Source organism: Elephas maximus, chromosome 4, assembly GCF_024166365.1.
Source record: "Elephas maximus indicus isolate mEleMax1 chromosome 4, mEleMax1 primary haplotype, whole genome shotgun sequence".
Lineage (NCBI taxonomy): Eukaryota > Metazoa > Chordata > Mammalia > Proboscidea > Elephantidae > Elephas > Elephas maximus.
Genome location: NC_064822.1, coordinates 184,226,553 through 184,247,909, shown reverse-complemented (window position 1 = coordinate 184,247,909; position 21,357 = coordinate 184,226,553). Strand labels below are relative to the sequence as shown.

The 21,357-nt window shown below is 41.4% G+C and overlaps 1 protein-coding gene across 6 annotated transcripts in view; it reads right to left on the bottom strand.

Annotated features, from left to right (window-relative positions):
• The window catches only part of TNRC6B (trinucleotide repeat containing adaptor 6B), a 296,019-nt gene that overhangs the window by 185,819 nt on the left and 88,843 nt on the right, over window positions 1-21,357 (bottom strand). For 4 of the 6 annotated variants that reach the window (XM_049885184.1, XM_049885177.1, XM_049885180.1 and 1 more), the window contains 2 exons: window positions 19,506-19,580; window positions 9,848-9,938 (listed from right to left, as the gene is read on the bottom strand). In XM_049885184.1, coding sequence (XP_049741141.1) covers window positions 9,848-9,938; window positions 19,506-19,580 — 166 coding nt within the window. The remainder of the gene's footprint in view (window positions 1-9,847; window positions 9,939-19,505; window positions 19,581-21,357) is intronic. The other 2 variants (XM_049885178.1, XM_049885181.1) reach the window with 2 other exon arrangements.

Genomic DNA, 21,357 nt, shown 5'->3' with positions numbered 1-21,357 from the left:
AATGCATATCATATCACATTACTCCCCAACTTAACAGCCTTTCATGGCTTCCCAGTGTACGTAGAACAAATCCACACTCCATGCCATGGACTTCAAGGCCCTTCAAGGTCTCTGCCTCCCTCTCCAACCTTATACCAGCACCTCGCCACACAGGTCTTACAATAGTTCTTAGATGCGGCCAAGAATGTTTGCAGCTGTCTCCTCTGTCTACGACACTGTTTTTGCAGTTCTTCACATAGCTGGCTGCCTTGTCCTTTAGCACTCAGCGAAAATGTTACCTTCTGGAAGCAGGGCCAAGATGGCAGAGTAGTCAGATGCTTCCTGTGATCCCTCTTATAACAAAGACCCAAAAAACAAGTGAATCGATTATATATGATAATATAAGAGTCCTGAACATCAAAGGCAAAGTTGAGGAATCAGACTGAGTGGTAGAGGGAGGGAGAAACAGTTCAGAAGCAGCGAAGAGCTGCCAGACCTGACCTGGAGGGAACCAGCACTCTGCAAGCTGGATCAGCTGGTGCGTGCAGTGAAGAAAGCAGTGGTGCTCGGGATGCATTTTCCACACTGGGAGAGATCGAGTGCCGGAGGAGCTGCTCAACCCTCCAGAACCAGCAAGAAGCGGCACTCCGTCAGCAAAAGATAGGTATATGCATTTAACCTTCTCACCAATTAAAAAACATCCCCTTTGGGAAGCAGCTCTCTCCCATTTACCTGTTCCCTCCTTGCTCTGCACCAGGTCTGGGCCGGCTTCAGTGACTGCCCTAACTAGCACAGTACAACCAGGTATATACCTAAAGCCTAACTTCAGCTGTGTCAGTTATACAGTGGAGTGGCACATTCATTACATTTGACACTGCTCTGCCCATTAAGTTGGGTCCTCACCTATGCATATCAGGGGCCTGAGGACTGGTGGCTCCAACCACGGCACTAGCCACCAGGAACAGGGGTCCAAGAATAAGTGGTGCCTCCCAGTCCTTACAGCCAATAGCATTGAGTACCCATAGTCTGGCTGCAAAACCCATCCACTTATGTGCTCTAGGAAACAGGGACACACTTTCCTCCCAGATACTCAGGCGCAGCTGTCAGTCCCACGCCTTACTCAGCACATGACCCCCTACTACAGCCAGATGCCTGTGCCTACTCCAATCAACCCTGCCCGTCTCAGACTGTAGGTGAGAGCCTGCAACACGCACTCAGAGACCAACTATCTGGATACCTGAGCGGAATCCATACATGGACTCCTGGGCTCACATACCTAGTAACAGATCTAACCATCTAGTGACAGGACACTAGAGCGTCAAAGGCTCCAATAATCAAACTAGGTCATCCGAGCAGCCTATTTGGGCATATCAAAACAAAACAAAAAAAGAAAGTAGGACATAGTAAGCAAACATAAAATACATAAATATAATAACATATTGATGGCTTGGACTCAACAGTCAGTAACAAATCACAGAAAGAGGCAGACCATGATAGCTTCAGCAAGCTCCCAAAACAAAGAATTGAGAAACCTTCCAGAGTAAGAGAACTTCTTGGAATTACTGGCAGTAGAATTTAAAAGATTAAAATACACAGAGCTCTTCAAGAGATCTGGAAGGAAATCAGGCAAAACAGAGAACAAGCCAAGTAACGCACAGACGAAGCAATAGAGGATCTTTAGAAGACTATTCCAGACCATAATGACAAATTTAACAGGCTGCAATAATCCAGAGAGAGACAGCAAACTGAAACCCAAAAGATTAACAATAAGATTTCAGAATTAGTTCAATAGAAAGTCACAGGAGCAGAACCGAAGCAATGGAAGTGAAAATTAGTGAGATTGAAGATTAAGCACTTCATAACAACTAACTGAGGGAAAATCAGATAAAAGAATTTAAAAAATCAATAAGCTTTAAGAATTATGTGGGACTCTATCAAGAGGAATAAACTACAAGTGATTGGAGTACCAGAACAGGGCAGGGGAGGGGGGAGGGAGGGGGATAACAGAGAATACAGAGGGAACTGAAGATTTCTTGGCAGAAAACTTCCCTTATATCATGAAAGATGAGAAGATACCTATTCAAGAAGCTCATCGAACCCCACACAAGGCAGATTGGAAAAGAAGGTCACCGAGACATATTATAATCAAACTTGCCAAAACGAAAGATCAAGGGAGAATTTTAAGAGCAACCAGGGATAAACAAAAAGTCATCTACAAAGGAGAGTCAATAAGGCTAAGCTCAAACTACTCAGGAGAAACCATGCAGGCAAGAAGGCAATGAGACGACATATATAAAGCCTTGAAGGAAAAACGTTGCACCAGCCAAGGATTACATATCCAGCAAAACTGTCTCTCAAGTGGAATGGCGAAATTAGGGAATTTCCAGATAAAAAGAAGTTTAGGGAATTTCTAAAAACCAAACCAAAATTACAAGAAATACTAGAGAGTCCTCCAGTTAGAAAATCAGTAACATCAGACAACAACCCAAGACAGGACAATCAGGTACCAACTCAGACAGGAAAGTCACAAACAAATCAAAGTTACAACACTGAAAACAGGAAACAGGGACATCAACGTGTAAAGACAACAACATCAACACAAAAAAGAGAGACTAGATAACGTAGTCACAGATCTTCCATATGGAGAGGAACGCAAGGCGGTATCAAGAAATAAAAGATGGGTTTAAACTTAGAAAAACAGAGGTAGATATTAAGGTAGCCATAGAGGAAACTAACAATCCTACACATCAAAATCAAAAACAAGAAAAACATAAAGACTCAGCAAATACAAAATCAATAACAATGAGAAGGATGAAAAGAAAATACAGAAAAACGACTCAGCACAGAAAATTAAGTGGAACAAAGAAACTGTCAACAACACACACACAAAAGATACATCAAAATCACAGCACTAAACTCATAAAAAAAATATGTATCCATAATTATGACGAATGTAAATGTACTAAATGTACCAATAAAAAGACATGGGAAAAATGGATAAAAAAATACAATCCCTGTATATGCTGCCTATAAGAAACACACCTTAGACTTAAAGACACAAACTAAAACTCAAAGGATGGAAAAAAAATATGTCAAGCAAACAATAATCAAGAGCAGGAGTGGCAATATTAATCTCTGAAAAAATATACTTTAAAGTAAAACCCATCACAAAGGATAAGAAAGGACACTATGTAAAGATTAAAGGGTCAATATACGAGGAAGACATAACCGTAATAAACATTTACTCACCCAATGACAGGGTTCCAAAACACATAAAACAAACTCTAACAGCACTGAAAAGTGAGACAGACAGCTCCAAAAAAATAGTAGGAAACTTCAACACACCACTTTCAGTTCAGGACAGAACATCCAGAAAGCTCAATAAAGACACAGAAGATCCCACAACCAGCCAACTTGATCTCACAGACATACGGAATACTCCACTCCACAGCAGCCAAGTATACTTTCTTTTCCAGCACACATGGAACATTCTCCAGAACAGACCACATATTAGTCCATAAAGCAAGCCTGAACAGAATCCAAAGCACTGAAGTATTACAAAGCATCTTTCTGACCATAAAGCCATAAAAGGAAAAATCAATAATAGACAGAGCTAGGGAAAAAAATCAAACACATGGCAACTGAACAACACCTTGCTCAAACACTACTGGGTTATAGTAGAAATTAAGGATGGAATAAAGAAATCCACAGCATCAAATGAGAATGAAAATACATCCTACCAGAACCTTTGGGACACAGCAAAAGCAGTGCTCAGAGGCCAATTTATAGCAATAAATGCACACATCCAAAAAGAAGGGCCAAAATGAAAGAATTAGCCGTACAATTTGAACAAACAGAAAGAGAACAATAAAAGAAACCCTCATCCACTATAAGAAAGCAAATAATAAAAATTAGAGCAGAATTAAATGACATAGAGAACAGAAAAACAACTGAAAGAGTTAACAAGGCCAAAAGCTGGCTCTTTGAAAAGATCAAAAAAATCAATAAACCACTGGCGAATCTCACAAAAGAAAAAATAGGAAAGGAAGCAAATAACCCGAGTAAGAGATGAAATGGGTGATATCACAACAGACCCAACTGAAATTAAAAGAATCATAACAGAATACTATGAAAAATTATACTCTAACAAATTTGAAAACTTAGAAGAAATGGACAAATTTCTGGAAACACACTACCTACCTAAACTAACACAGTGGTAGAATAACTAAATAAGCCTGTAATAAAAGAAGAGATTGAAAAGGTAATTTAAAAACTCCCAACAACAACAAAAAAAAATCCCTGGCCCTGACAGTTTCACTGGAGAATTCTACCGTGCTTTCAGAAAAGCGTTAACACCACTACTACTAAAGGTGTTTCAGAGCATAGAAAAGGATGGAAAACTCCCAAACTCATTCTATGAAACCAGCATAACCCTGATACCAAAACCAAGTAACGACACCACAAAAAAAGGAAAATTACAGACCAATAACCCTCATGAACACAGATACAAAATCGTCAACAAAACTCTAGCCAATAGAATTCAACAACATATTCAAAAATAATTCACCATGACCAAGTGGGATTCATACCAGTTATGCAGGGATGGTTCAACATTAGAAAAACAGTCAATGTAATGCATCAGATAGATAAAACAAAAGAACCAAATGATCTAATCAATTAACGCGGAAAAGGCATTTGACAAAGTCCAACATGCATTCATGATAAAAACTCTCAGCAAAATAAGAATAGAAGGAAAATTCCTGAACATAATAAAGGGCATTTATATAAAGCCAACAGCCACCATCATCCTACATGGAGAAAGTCTGAAAGCAATCCCCCTGAGAATGGGAACCAGACAAGGATGCCCTTTATCACCACTCTTATTTAACACTGTGCTGGAGGTCCTAGCCAGGGTAATTAGGCTAGAAAAAGAAGTAAGGGGCATCCAAATTGGTAAGGAAGAAGCAAAAGTATCTCTATTTGCAGGTGACATGATCTTATACACAGAAAACCCCAATGAATCCACAGAAAACTACTGTAACTAATAGAAGAGTTCAGCAGAGTATCAAGATACAAGATAAACATACATAAATCAGTTGGATTCCTCTACACCAACAAAAAGAGCATCGAAGAGGAAATCACCAAATCAATACCATTTACAATAGCCCCCAAGAAGATAAAATACTTAGTAAAAAATCTAACCGAAGACTTAGAAGCCTATACAAAGAAAACTACAAGACACTACTTCAAGAAACCAAAAGAGACCTATGAAAGTGGAAAAACATGCTTTGCTCATGGATAGGAAGACTAAACATTGTGAAAATGTCTACCCAAAGCGATCTGCAGATACAATGCAATCCCTGTCCAAATTTCAACATTTTTTAATGAGGTGGAGAAACAAATCATCAAGTTCATATGAAAAGGGAAAGAGGCCCTGGATAAGTAAAGTATTACAGAAGAAGAACAAGTGGGAAGCCTCACACTACCTGATTTTAGAACCTATTATACCTCCACAGTAGTCAAAACAGCCTGGTACTTGGTACAACAGGCTCATAGACCAAAGAAACAGAATTGAAAATCCAGACGTAAATTCATCTACCTTTAAGCCACTGATATTTGACAGAGGCCCGAAGTCAGTTAAATGGGGAAAAGACAGTCTCTTTAACAAATGGTGCTGGCATAACTGGATATCCATCTGCAAAAAAATAAATAAATAAAACAAGACCCATACCTCACACCACGCAAACTCAAAATGGACCAAAGACCTAAATATAAAATCTAAAATGATAAAGATTATGGAAGAAAAAAATACAGATGCTAGGAGCCCTAATATATGACATAAATAGTATACAAAACATTACTAACAATCCACAAACACCAGAAGAGAAACTAGATAACTGCGAGCTCCTAAAAATCAAACCTTTATGCTCATCCAAAGACTTCACCAAAACAGTAAAAAGACAACCTACAGACTGGGAAAAAATTTTTGGCTACAACATATGCAATTAGGGTCTAATCTCTAAAATCTACAAGATAACTGCAAAAGTTCAACTACAAAAAGACAAATACCTCAACAAATATGAGCAAAGGATATGGATTGGCACTTCACCAAAGACATTCAGGCAGCTACCAGATACATGAGGAAATGCTCACGATCATTAGCCATTAGAGAAATGCAAATCAAAACTTCCATGAGATTCCATCTCACCCTAACGAGGCTAGCATTAATCCAAAAAACACAAAATAATAAATGTTGGAGAGGTTGTGGAGAGACTGGAACACTTATATATTGCCCGTGGGAATGTAAAATGATACAACCACTTTGAAAATCGATTTGGCGCTTCCTTTTTTTTTTAAAAAAGCTAGAAATAGAAGTACCATACAATTCAGCAATCCCACCCCTTGGAATATATCCTAGAGAAATAAGAGCTGTCACAGGAATAGATACATGCACACCCATGTTCACTGAGGCACTGTTCACAATAGCAAAATGATGGATGAATGAATAAACAAATCATGGTATATCCGTACAATGGAATACTATACAATGATAAAGAAAACAGTGAATCTGCAAAACATCTCATAACATGAATGAATCTGGAAGGCATTAAGCTGAGTGAAATTAGTCGCAAAAAGACAAATATTGTATGAGACCACTATTACAAGAACTCAAGAAAGGGTTTAAACACAGAAGAAAACATTCTTTGTGGGTTACGAGGGTAGGGAGGGAGGGAGAGGGGTATTCGCCAACTAGATATTAGATAAGAATTATCTTAGGTGAAGGGAAGGACAACACAGAATCTAGGGGAACAAAGCACAACTGGACTAAACCAAAAGCTAAGAAGTTTCCTGAATACAACCAAACACTTCTAGGGACAGAATAACAGGGGTGGGGGGTCTGGGGACCATGGTTTCAGGGGACATCTAGGTCAATTGGCATAACAAAGTTTATTAAGAAAATGTTCTACATCCCACTTTGGTGAGTGGTGTCTGGGGTCTTAAAAGGTAGCGAGCAGCCATCTAAGATGCATCAATTGGTCCCAATCCACCTGGAGCAAAGGAGAATGAAGAATACCAAAAAGTTAAGGAAAATATCAGCCCAAGAGACAAAAAAAAAAGGGCCACGTAAACCAGACTCCATCAGCCTGAGACCAAAAGAACTAGATGGTGCCCGGCTACCACCAATGACCTCCTTGTCAGGGAACAAAACAGAGAGTCCCTGACAGGGCAGGAGAAAAGTGGGATACAGAACTCAAATTCTAGCAAAAAGATCAGACTTAATGGTCTGACTGAGACTGGAGGGACCCCAGAAGACATGGACCCCAGACTCTCTGTTAGCCCAGAACTGAAACCATTTCCAAAGCCAACTCTTCAGACAAAGATTAGACCGGACTATAAGACATAAAATGATACTTGTAAAGAGTGTGCTTCTTAGCTCAAGTAGATAGAAACACGAGACTAAATGAGCAGCTCCTGTCTGGAGGAGCGATGAGAAGGCAGAGGGGGACAGGAGCTGGTTGAATGGACACAGGAAATCTGGGGTAGAAAGGAAGAGTATACCATCACATCACGGGGAGAGCAACTAGGGTCACATAACAATGTGTATAAAATTTTTGTATGAGAAACTAACATGAACTGTAAACTTTCACTTAAAGCACAATAAAAAAATAAAATGTTACCTTTTCAAAGAGACCTCCCTTGGTTAACCTATGCTTGTCTTCCCAGTTGCCCTATATTACATTACTTTATTTTACTTTCTTTATCGTATTTACCATAATCTGTAATCACTGAATTCATTTATGTTTATTTATTTTGTTATCTCCCGCTAAAATGTAACCCACCCTTGAGAGGGTAGGGACCATGTCTTCTCTGGTTCATTGTTATAATCCCTGAGTCTAGTACATAACAGGTAACTCAAGAATTATTTATACTAAAAAATGAATGAAATTACGTCAAAATCATTATGTCTTATAGAAAATTCTTACTTTCCTCAAAACCAGCTGCCTTTCCTGACTCATTTCTGTTAATACCAAGAAAAACCAAATCAGTTGCTGCTGAGTCAGTTCAGACTCATAGGGACCCTACAGAACAACAAAGGGCCATAGGGCTTCCAAGGTGTGGCTGGTGGATTACAACTGCGGACCTTTGGTTAGCAACTGAGCTCTTAACCACTGCAGCACCAGGACTCCATTTCTGTTAGCAGGCATCCACAAATTATGCAGCCATAGTACTAACTATAACAATTATCCTGCATTAAGATCAAATCATTCCAAATACAATAAGGCTTTAAAGAAAGAGAAACATAAGAACGAAAAAAACATAAAAACTTTAATTAAACCAAGATTGACAAAGTTGAAGTTATATAATCTAATTTCTCAAAACAGAAGCGTCTACTTACTCCAAGTATAAAAGGAATGCTCTTTTACTCTTTCATATAATTGCTTCTAAAACTGATACTGCTCAGTAATTGCAAAATCCCGAAAGAAGGTGGAAACTGAGTTTATGTCATAATAAATTATTTTATATTGGCCTAATTACATGCTTGCCAAGCAATCTGCCAATCATAGCTTTCCAGGGGAAGAATTTACTAGCCAGAGGATATAAGAATCTAGCCTTTAAGATTCTATTTCATCATTATTGAATAAATTAGGATGTATGTCAGAAATCCTGAGGGGCATGGGTATCCTGCGTGTGGGCGTGTGTGTTTGTACCTTGGGTGGCCTGGGTATGTGTCTCTGTGTTTGTTTTGGGGGGGGGGATTCCTAGAGTATGTGTGTGTTTGTGCATCTTACAGGTTCTGACCAACCCTACGTGAGACTCAGGATCTAAATCAGTCTCCTGAACAGGCTATGGGCTTCTGCTTTGGCTACAGAAGGAAGATATCTGATTGGATGGGAAAAAACCAAACCAAGAGGACAGAACAGTATCCGTCCCTGCACCCATGGGCTAGCTCACAAGCCTGTAGAGAAAGGGCAGTTTCCATGACGGACCCTAAGCCTGAGGACACAAGCCTGCTGCTCTGAAGCCTAGCTCACAAAGTACAGAGCTGGGGAGGGTGTGGCTTCTTGGATACTAGCTCAAGCTTAACATGAAGCCAGCAAGCAGTGATGACTGGCCTGATGGGAACCCGGTGACCTTCTGACACCTCTCCACTTCTGCTCTGCTGAAGGAGTAAGGGCTCCCACCAAAAGCACTGATAGCAGTGGCAGCAACAAAGGCCCTCAGGTGGCTTCAGGACAGCAGATAATGTTGTGGGTGCTGGAACTGCTTCGCACAGCAACTCCCAGCAAGAACTCCAGACAGTTTTGAATGGAGAAAGAGGGAAGAGAAGGTGCTACCGAAGGTCCCACAGAGAGGGTAGAGTAAGGGCCATGGAAATTCAGGACGTGGAGCCAGATATCCATGGAGATACAGATAAACACACAGACAGCTATTTATATATAGGTTTTAGCTTGAAAAACCAGACGGAACAAATTACCATTTAACAATTTACGAAAGAATAATGTCTAAAACATTATCAGCAACTGCCTCTGTGCACCAGGAATAAAGGAGACGCTTCTACTTTTTACCTTATGTACTTCCAATTTTTATAAGATGCATATATAATTTCAAAAAATATCGTGCTAGTCTTCTCAAAAATGAATCATAACATTCTCTGTGAGTTCAATAAAATTTGTTTTAAATCTGTCATACAGAATAACAAAAATGTGTACTGAGAAGAAAAAAAAAATCTCCTCAATCTTAAGCTAGGCTCTAATTTAAATCACGCTAACTTTCAGACTCACCTAAACAAACTCACTCTACTCATTCACTGCCTCTGCTGCTTCATTTCTACTCAAATTATTTGCACCTTTAGCAATTTACTGACCTTGGAGCTGCTTTCTTCCGATATTTCTCCCTCATTGGTTTGCATGGGAACAGACTCTGTGCAAAACTCCGCAGAAACACACAAATACTGCCTCAAAGAGATAAGAAGAGAAAACATGTATAAGGAATTCCATGCAAAAATTTGTTTTTTCAAAGCTTTAGATTGAAATTCTATTCACTGAGGCTAAGGAGACTGTAAAACAGTTCCCTTAAGAAGCAACTTAGCAGTGTGTGCGTGCATGCAGATCTGTGTGTATGTTTACATGCACATATACATACACACATCTTAGGTAAGAGAGGAGGAGGGAGAGGGGAGGAATTTCCCCCACCATGGGGAAGGAGGATGGTAGGGAAAGGCTTACTAGGATATTAAATAGCTCTAGATTTTTTTCCTCCATTTTATTTGGCTTTTGGCAGAGGTAATATATAAAATATTTAACAACTTATACAGCAGACACTGACCTGTAAGAAAGGACCCAAGCAAAGAAAGCAGTCGACCAGTTGCTAGGTCAAACTGCCTGGGTATTAGGCTAGGATACTGGGATTGGTCGGGTGTGTGGGTTTATAGTCTATGTTCAATATTCTTGGTATTTTATAGCATGAATTAAGATGCACCCAAAACGACTGATCCTACTTTTTTATTTTAAGAAAATTCGCTCAATAAACTAAATATCAGCTTCCTTTTACATGAGAACAAGTTTACAGAATAAGACAATGAAATTATTTTTATTTCTAAAAATAAAATGATTAAAGCAGAAGTTTGTTAAAATTTTATGAATTAAAATGTACCCAAAGGAAACCACTAAAGATTTAACAACATTTAAATTAACTCACTAAACATGTAATTGCTAAGGGATAATTGTTCAAATAGATGCAAGGCAAATCTCCACTATAATACAGGTAAGATTATTTTAAAACTTTTCAAATACTTTAAAAAGAGCACTAGCTACAAAATATAAAAGCTAAAATGCTTGGTAAGTATCCTTTTTCTTGTGCAAAGAAATCCCTTAATGACTGCAGCAGTTTGGGTGGCCTGGCATTACTGGGAAGGCTCCCAGTAACCAGCCACAAGAACTGAAGCCAAGAAGGTACTTCCATTTCCTCATCTGCTGTGGGGAGGAAGGGAGGGAGGGAGGGTGAGCAAAGAAAGGGTATCAAAACATCCACGGTCATCTGTCCTCCTCCACTCCCCACCCTCAATCAAAGCTTTAACCAAGGCTGTTGCCCTTACAGGCACTTCTTAAATCCATCATCTCCTCTCAAAATCCTACCCAGTCTTCAAAGCCCAATTCAAGTCCCACACCTTCTCTACTTCCTCAATCTTCTATTTTCCAACATGTTGGAATAGAAACAATTAAGGGAAGCATAATAAAGGATACTGAATCACCCAGCAGACAGCCACAGTGGGGACCTTACTATTGCTAGGCTGAAAGGGGCAAGGGGAAGGAGCAGAGACGGGAACCTGGAGGGACTTGTAGCTGTAACTGGAGATGTACAGATCTGAGTGCTTATATGTTGTGAGGCCTTGAGAAAGTTACTTAATTTGTCTTACTCTCAGTTTCCCTACAGAAAGTTGGGGATAATAATTATTCTGAGGATAAACTGATATTTGTACATACTAGGTGCTCAATAAGTACACACTGATGGCCAACTCACAAAGCATCTTTTATTCTGAATTCTCATTCTCCCTTTTGTCTCATATTTCCAATCGTCGCTATGTCATTTCCACTTCAATGTGCTATATAAAAGAACACTGCTTCTCCTCTCCTGCAGTTTCACTCCTGGCCCCTCTTCCAAAGTCATATACTTCCACTCCAGAGGTACAGGATCTTTCTAAACAGATGAGTTCTAAGGAGAAATAAGGTCCTCTCTTCATTTTGGAAGCCAGCTGCCCCCAGGGAGCAAGCATTCTCCTCCTCTGGCATTCAGAAACATGGCAGGGGAAGGACCACATAACTACCTGTGACATAACAGGCTGTTGTTGTGTTGTTAGGTGCCCTCGAATTGGTTCTGACTCATAGCGCCCCTATGCACAACAGAATGAAACCTTGCCTGGTCCTGTGCCAGCCTCACAAATTGTTGCTATGTTTGAGCCCACTGTTGCAGCCACTGTGTCAATCCATCTAGTTAAGGGTCTTTCTCTTTTTCACTGACTGCCCCCACTTGGTATGACGTCCTTCTCCAGGGACTGACCCTTCCTGACAACATGCCCCAAGTATCTGAGACATAGTCTCTTGCCATCCTCGCTTCTAAGGAGCATTCTAGTTGTACATCTAAGACATTAGGGTCACTTGTGCATAGGGCTGCTGTGAGTCCAAAAGAGGTTAAGTTTGTAGAATTCTGAGATTCGGTGTTCAGAAGTTCACTTGCCTGTAGATAAAAGACACATTCTCCAATACAGCTTTATTAGTAACTGCGGTGATGCAATGGACTCTCACACTCTTGCTTTATTTCTCATTTGGTACAGAACTCAGGCTAGAGACGAGTGCTATTTATTGAACCTTTCCAAGACCCTAAGACATGCTGCATGGGTCTGTAATTTTGAAAAACAGAAAATCTGAGAGCGTAAAATACAGGAGGAATATTTGCAGCATCTATTGGGGACAGGACTTTGGGCCTTGGACTTTAGTGAGGGAGCAAAGTGTTCTGACCTTAGCAGTTTGCAGAGGTTTACATTAGGCCACATGAATTTTTACAGTTGTGCCCTAGCTTTTAACTACCAAGGTTGAGCTAGAGGCTTATAAATCATAGGCCCACAGGAAAAGAAGAGTGAAGAAGAATCGATGCCTTTGAATTATGGTGTTGGTGGAGAATACTGAATACACCATGGACTGCCAGAAGAACGGACAAATCTGGACAGCCGGAATGCTTCTTAGAAGGAAGCACGGTGAGACTTTGTCTCATGTACTTTGGACATGTTACCAGGAGGGACCAGTCCCTGGAGAAAGGTATCATGCTTGGTAAAGTGAAGGGTCAGTGAAAAAGGAAAACTCTCAAGGAGATGGATTAACACAGTGGCTGCAACAAACAGGCTCAAGCCTAGCAACGATTGTGAAGATGGCACAGGACCAGGCAGTGTCTCGTTCTATTGTACACAGGGTCGCTAGGAGTCAGAACTGACTTGATAGCACCTAACAACAAGAAGTGACTGTAGTTATGGCAACTCTGTCTTCAGGTAAGTGGCTGTTTGTATGGAGACAAGGCTGCATGCACCAGGCACATAAGCTTCAACAAAGGCTTGGGGGCTTTCAGCTCTGAGGAAAGAAACAAGTCACAGGTGGTGGCAGTATTAAAAGTGTGGTTAAACATCAGCTGTGCAGATGGCCTGGGCATGCGTGGGCCACTCTGGCCTAACACGCAAATGCCAGCTGTGCTGGCCTCAGCAAAGGTTACAGGGCATTAGCAGACTTGAGTGGCTTCATCCTACAGAAGGCTGCTGCTTGACCTTGAATTATGCAGGAACAGCTTTTCCTAAGCAGGCACTGCTACGGCCAAGATTAGACTTCAGGGAAAAGAGCCTCTCTTCATACAGGCCTCGCAGCCTATAGAGAGAGGGACAATTATTTGCTGCAAGTAAACTGCAAGGCAGCTGAATTTCAAACAGCACGTGCACTGCAAAACCGGTGAAGTCCTACGTTTAAAGGGTTTGTGCTAGGCTAGACAGGCAATTCCAATGGGAAACGGAAACTAAGGGGGCTCTGATTCTACCTCATTACCAGTAAGGAAGGGAGGAAAGAGGAAGAGATAGCAGGAGAAAGGGGGAGGAAGCTCACATAAGAGTTGGTAATGGGCTGCCGCCACTATGAATCCCTAATGCAAAAGGTAGTAATGTTTCAAATACTAATCTCTAAAAGAGACGGCCGTACATGGTAGAGGCAGTGTTCCAAATTCAATCTCCTGCTGGGCAGTTTTTCCACATCTGGTGCAAGCCTCCGAGTCATGGATTCTGCACACTGGCATGGACTAACTGGCATCTTGGTGAGGGTAAAACCAAGAGGTCCTCTGACTATCCTTCTTCCCTCAGAGACGAAGGAGTTTTTGGCAAGACTGAGTTCTGTGTTCTGGGAACATGATTTTACTAGAAATAACTGCTCTTGGGCTAGAGGTAGGCTTACTTCCTGAATTTGGTGGTTGTGGGGACAGGGCTGATATAATTTTCTTTAGCCCTGGAGCTCATACAATTTATGTACTGTTCTGATCTTCTGTGGACAAAATCTATTTTGCCCACCAATGGTCCCAAGAGACTATCTGAGAACAGTGGCTGGGAGTGGGGGCAGGACTATTCTGACTTACCACCTCTCCCCTAAAGAGGAAAGGCATGTCCCTGACCTAGACTTACTGGTTAAGACCAAAGCCTTCACCAACCAAAGCTGGGGAATGTTAGTTTACCTCCCTTTTCTTGCTGCTTCATCTCTTAGTTTAATATTCCTGCCCTCATCACTCATGCTGTCGGGTGGTGGTGGGGAGTAACTTACGTGATTAATGAGTCTGGAAAGAGTCTAGCCCCTTCCTCTCCCCTTGTTCTTGGGAGTACCTGTTCTGTTCCATCTCTCTTCTAGGAGGCAGGTCTATCCCAGACTAGTGCTGCTACCTAGGTGAAAACAAACTGGAGAGGAGAACAAGTGGTGCCAAAGCTGTCATCTGATAATGTGACAGCGTAAGCGTTTGACTTCTGCTTCAACACATCATTCCACTTCAGAGCTGCCACCAGTTTGCCATATGTGGTAAGTCGTGACTGCCAAAGTGCTCAGGATACAGAGGGCAGGACTGGACAAATGTTAACGACTAAACAGGGATAATGTCATACAGCATCTGTGCCAGGTCTTCTATGTGTGTGTGTTAGGTGCCGCAGAGTCAGTTCCAACTCATGGTGACCCTGTGTACGGCAGAACGAAACACTGCCCACTCCTGCGCCATCCCCACAATCATTGCTATAGTTGAGCCCATTGTTGCAGCCACTGGGTCAGTGCATCTCCCTGAGGGTCTTCCTCTTTTTCGCTGACCCTTTACATTATGTCCTTCTCCAGGGACTGGTCCCTCCTGATAACATGTCCAAAGTCTGTGAGACAAACTCTTGCCATCCTTGCTTCCAAGGAGCATTCTGGCTGTACTTCTTCCAAGACAGACTTTTTTGTTCTTCTGGGAGTCCGTGGTATATTCAATGTTCTTTGCCAACACCATAATTCTATAAAGGTTGGCAAATACGTTACTATTTTCAAAGCCCTCCAGGGTCTAGCCCTCAACTCTCTCTTCAGCCTCATCTACCAGGTCTCTACGTTCCCTTTGTTCCAATCAGACTAAACTACTTACAACTTTGCAAACGTATCGGATTGTTTCAGGTTTTCATGTTTTGTTCATATTACTTCCTCTCCTTTGTCCTCCCCTGGTGCTGCCTGGCTTGGTACAAGAGTAGGATGATCTTGGGTTTTGAAGGAGCAGAATCATTATTCATTGTCATTTATTAGCTATATAATCTTAGACAAGCTACGTGACGTCCTAATCCTCAGTATTTTCATCCATAAAACTGGACAGGAGGAGGTGTTATGAGGATAAAATTAAAAAATGTATGTAGAGCCCCTGTGAAGGTGTCCAGGAGCAGCCAAGAGACACTAAAAAAGTTACCTCCTTTCCAAAGAGTCTCAAAGGGTTTACAGCTAGTAAAGGAGACCAAAAACAAAAAACCAAACTCAGTGCCGTTCAGTCGATTCCGACTCATAGTGACCCTATAGGGCAGAGTAGAACTGCCCCATAGGGTTTCCAAGGAGCGCCTGGTGGATTTGAACTGCCGACCCTTGGGTTAGCAGCTGCAGCACTTAACCACCACGCCACCAGGGTTTCCAAGAAAAGGAGACAGATGCAAGTAAATAGCTATAATGTAAATAATAAATGCTTTATTACTGTAATAATAGCAGGCACTCTTAGAACACAGATGAAAAAGAAATTTTGCCCAGGGCTCCCTGGAGAAGGGGACAAGAGCAAAGATACAAAGAAAGACCATGGATAGCTGCATTCTTCTCCCCCTTCCAAGCAAAGAAGAAGAGCACTGACCAAGGTACGAAGCTGTGAAAAAGCAGATCTATCTAGGAAACAGAAAATGGCCAGGTGAGGATTACAGATAAGGAATCATTAAAACATGCCAGAAATGTGCTTTGGAATTAGGGTTTGAGGGAGTTTGTAGGGTAGCATCTGTAGCAACTGGGAGCCATCGGCGCTTTTCAAGCAAAGGAAAGTGACATGAGTACATTTATAGTTTAGAAAGCTCACTCTGGCATTTATGTGGGCTACAAACTGGGGCAGGAAAGTATCAGAGGCTGAGAAGCTAGGAATATACTCACATAAAACTATGGAATTGTCAATTCTAATAACTAACTTCTGGTATTGACCATTTTGAATCAGACAATCACATGGTCTACTATGCTGGGAATGACACACTGAAGAGGAACGGCATCACGTTCATTGCCAAAAAGAACATTTCAAGATCTATCCAGAAGTACAACACTGCCAGTGATAAGATAATATCTATACACCTATAAGGAAGACCAGTTAATATGACTATTATTCAAACTTACGCATCAATCAGTAAGACCAAAGATGAAGAAATTGAAGATTTTTACCTACTTCTGCAGTCTGTAATTGATCAAATACTCAATCAAGACACATTGATAATTACTGGCCATTGGATGCAAAAGTTGGAAAGAAGAAGAATCAGTTGTTGGAAAATATGGCCTTGGTGACAGAAACGATGCCAGAGATCACATGATAGAATTTTGAAAGATCAATGACTTCTTCACTGCAAATACCTTTTTTTCAACAACATAAACGGTAACTGTATACATGGACCTCAGTGGATGGAATACACAGGAATCAAATGACTACATCTATAGAACAAGACAATGGAAAGCTCAGTATCATCAGTCAGAACAAGGCCAGGGGCCAACTGAGAAACAGACCATCAACTGCTCCTATGCAAGTTCAAGCTGAAGCTGAAGAAAATTAGAACATGTCCACAAGAGCCAAAATATGACCCTGAGTATATCCCACCTGGATTTAGAGACCATCTCAAGAATAGGTTTGATCCACTGAACACTAATGACTGAAGACCAGACGAGTTGTAGAATATCAAGGATACCATACATGAAGAACCAACCAACCAAACCAAACCCGTTGCTGTCAAGTCGATTCCAACTCATAGTGACCCTACAGGGCAGAGCAGAACTGCCCCATAGGGTTTCCAAGGAGCGGCTGGTGGATTTGAACTGCCAAACTCTTAGTTAACAGTCGTAGCTCTTAACCACTGTGCCACCAGGGCCCCATACATGAAGAAAGCAAGAGGTCATTAAAAAGACAGGAAAGAAAGAAAAGACCAAAATGGATGTCAGAAGAGACTCTTGAAAGTCGCTCTTGAATATAAAGTAGTTAAAGCAAAAGAAAGAAATGATGAAGTAAAAGAACTGAACAGAAGATTTCAAAGGGTGGATCAAGAAGACAAGTAAAGTATTATAATGACATGTGCAAAGCCCTGGAGTTAGAAAACCAAGAGGGAAGAATACACTTGGCATTTCTCAAGATGAAAGAGCTAAAGAAACAATGAAGCCTTAAGTTGGAACGCTGAGGAATTCCACAGGGAAAATATCAGACAATGCAGGAAGCAGAAGACGAAAGGAATACACAGAATCACTGTACCGAAAAGAACTGGTCGATGTTCAACCATTTCAGGAGGTACCATATGATCAAAAACCCACTGTACTAAAGGAAAAGGTCCAAGCTGCATGAAGGCATTGGTGAAAAACAAGGCTCCAGGAATTGACAGAATAACAGTTGAGATCTTTCAACAAACAGATACAGCACTGGAGGTGCTCACTCGTCTATGCCAAGAAATTTGGAAGACAGCAATCTGGCCAGCCTGGTCAACCAACTGGAAGAGATCCATATTTGTACCCATTCCAAAGAAAGGTGATCCAACAGAGTGCAGAAACTATCGAACAATATCATTAACACCACACACAAGTAAAATTTGGCTAAAGATAACTCAAAAGTAGTGGCAGCAGGACATCGACAGCCAACTGCCAAAAATTCAAGCCAGATGCAGAAGAAGACGTGGGACAACGGATAACATTTTTGATGTCAGGTGGTCATGGCTGAAAGAGAATACCAAAAAGATGTTTGCCTGTGTTTTACTGACTATGCAAAAGCATTCAACTGTGTGGATCATAACAAATTATGGATAACATTGAGAAGAATGGGAATTCCAGAACATTTAATTGTGCTCATGCAGAATCTGTACTTAGATCAAGAGGCAGTCATTTAAACAGAACAAGGGGGATGCTGTGTGGTTTAAACTGAAGAAAGGTGTGTGTCAGGGCTGTATCCTCTCACCATACTTATTCAATCTGTATGCTGAGCAAATAATCCAAGAAGCTAGACCATATGAAGAAGAATGTGGCATCAGGACTGGAGGAAGACTCATTAACAACCTGTGTTATGCAGATGACACAACGCTGCTTGCTGAAAGTGAAGAGGACTTGAAGCACTTAACTGATGAAGATCAAAGATGACAGCCTCCAGTATGGGTTACACCTCAACATAAAGAAAACAAAAACCCTCACAACTGGACCAATAAGCAACAGGATGATAAATAGGGAAAAGACTGAAGTTTTCAAGGGTTTCATCTACTTGGATCCACAATCAACACCCATGGAAGCAGCAGTCAAGAAATCAAAGGATGCGCTGCATTGGTCAAATCTGCTGCAAAAGACCTCTTTAAAGTGTCCAAAAGAAAAGAGGTCACTTTAAGGACTAAAATGGGCCTGACTCAAGCCATGATGTTTTCAAACATCTCCTATGCATGTGAAAGCTGGACAGTAAATATGGAAGACTAAAGAAGAATTGATGCCTTTGAATTATGTTGTTGGTAAAGAATTCTTAATATACCATGGACTTCCAGAAGACCGAACAAATCTGTCTAAAAAGTCAGCCAGAACGCTTATTAGGATAGCTACATTTTGTCTTACATACTTTGGACATGTTATCAGGAGGAACCAGTCCCTGGAGAAGGACATCATGCTTAGTAGAGGGTCAGCAAAAAAGAGGAAGACCCTCAAGGAGATGGACTGACACAGTGGCTCCAACAATGGGCTAAAGCATAACAACGATTTTGAGGATGACATAGGACAGGGCAGTGTTTAATTCTGTTGTATATAGGGTCGCTGAGTCAGAACCCTAAGGCACCTGAAAACAACAACAACAAGCTTTATATGTTGATGCACCAAATTCAATGTTGCTATCAATCTAAATACAAAACTACCGTGGCATCAATTCCAACTCACAGCGACCCTATCGGATAGTGCAGAACTGCCCCATAGGGTTTCCCAGAAGCAGCTGGTAGATTTGAATTGCTGACCTTTTGGTTGCCAGCTGAACTCTTAACCACTGCACCACCAGGGCTCCAATCTAAACCTAAGCGCTTTTTAGGAGACCAGTTGGCATGTATAATCCAAGTAGAAAAGCAAAGGGCTGAGGTGGCAGCCACTTTCAACCTCCTTCTGTAAGAGCTCTAGAAAGGAGCAGCAGCATCAGAGTACACACTTTCCTTCTTTTTAAGATGGAGATTCTCCTGTTTCATTGTCAATACACGGTGGATATAAATTTTAAAAACTTACCTTTGACAGTATCCTGGGGAAACACAAGCCTGTGAAGATGAGTCCAGGCTACATTCAGTGCAAAAAACCAAAACCCTGAAAAGAGAGAAAAATCACAATGAGCCGCACATTCAAAACAAGACACCATGAGGAGCAATGGAACCCAAGCTCTGATTTCAGGCACTGTTATGGACTGAACTGTATCCCCCTGTTACAGATTGAACTGCATCCCCCCAAAATATGTCAACTTAGCTGGGCCATAAGTCCCAGTACTGTGTGACTATCCACCATTTTATGTGATTTTCCTGTATGTTGTAAATCCTATCACTATGATCTAATAAGATGGATTAGCGACAATTATGTTGATGTGATGTACAAGATTAGGTAGTGTCTTAAGCCAATGTCTTTTGAGATATAAGAGAGAAAAGCACGCAGAGAGACATGGGAACCTCATACTACCAAAAAAGCAGCGCTGTCAGCAGAGCGCATCCTTCGACCCTGAGGTTCCTGTGCTGAGATGCTCCCAGACAAAGGGAAGACTGATGATGAAGACTTTCTTCCAGAGCTGACAAAGAAAAAAAGCCTCCCCCTGGGGCTGGTGCCCTGAATTCGGACTTCTAGCCTACTGGACTGGTAGAGTAAACTTCTCTTTGTTAAAACTATCCACGTATGGTATTTCTGTTACAGCAGCACTAGGTAACTAAGACACCTCCAAAAGGTATGTTGACATCCTAACCTAAGGCACCTGTGAATGTGACCTTGTTTGGAAACAGGGATTTTAAAGGTATCAGTTATCAGGAGATCATACTGGAATAGGGTGGGTCCCAATCCAATACAACTGATATCATTATAAGAAGAGGAGAAGGGACTGAGAGAGCGAGAGAGAGATACAGAGGGAGGACAGTCACACAAAGACAGAGGCAGAGACTGGAGTCATGCATCTACAAGCCAAGGAATGCCAAGGATCGCCAGGAACCACTAGAAGCTGGGAGAGAGGCACGGAACAGATTCTGCCTTAGAGTCCTCAGAAGGAAGCAATACAGTCAAACCCGATTTTGGTCCTAGCCTCCAGAACTGTGAGACAATAAATTTCTGTTGTCTTAAACCCTAGGAAACTAATATTGACAGACTTCGACTCACATACTTTGGACATGTTATCAGGAGGGACCAGTCTCTGGAGAAGGACATCACGCTTGGTAAAGCAGAGGGTCAGTAAAAAAGAAGACCCTCAAGGAGATGGACTGACACAGTGGCTGCAATGACTGAGGATGATGCAGGACTGGGCAGAATTTCGTTCTATTCTGCACGGGGTCACTACGGGTCAGAACCGACTGGATAGCATCTACCAACAACAGTATGAATCCAGGCTCTTCCATTTACCAGCTATTCTCCCTTCAGCCAATGGCCTAACCTCTCAAGACCACGACTTCCTCACCCAACACTGGGAACGATAATAGCATCTTCCTCATAGCATTGTTAGAATTTTAAAACTAGATAGGAGGAGGTGTTATAACGATTAAATTAAATAATTAATAAATTTATTAATAATTAATAAATTAATGTATAGCCCTTTGCAAAAATCCCATTGCCGTCGAGTTGCTTCCGACTCATAGTAACCCTATAAGACAGAGCAGAACTGCCCTGTAGAATTTCCAAGGAGCGCCTGGTGGATTTGAACTGCCAACCTTTTGGTTAGCAGCCGTAGCTCTTAACCACTATGCCACCAGGGTTTCCACCCTTTGCAAGGAGCAGCCAGTAGTGCAGGTTAGGGCATCACGCGCTCAATAAAGACAAAAACCGAAAAACCAAACCCATTGCCATCGAGTCAATTCTGACTCACAGGACAGAGTAAAATGCCCAACAGGGTTTCCAA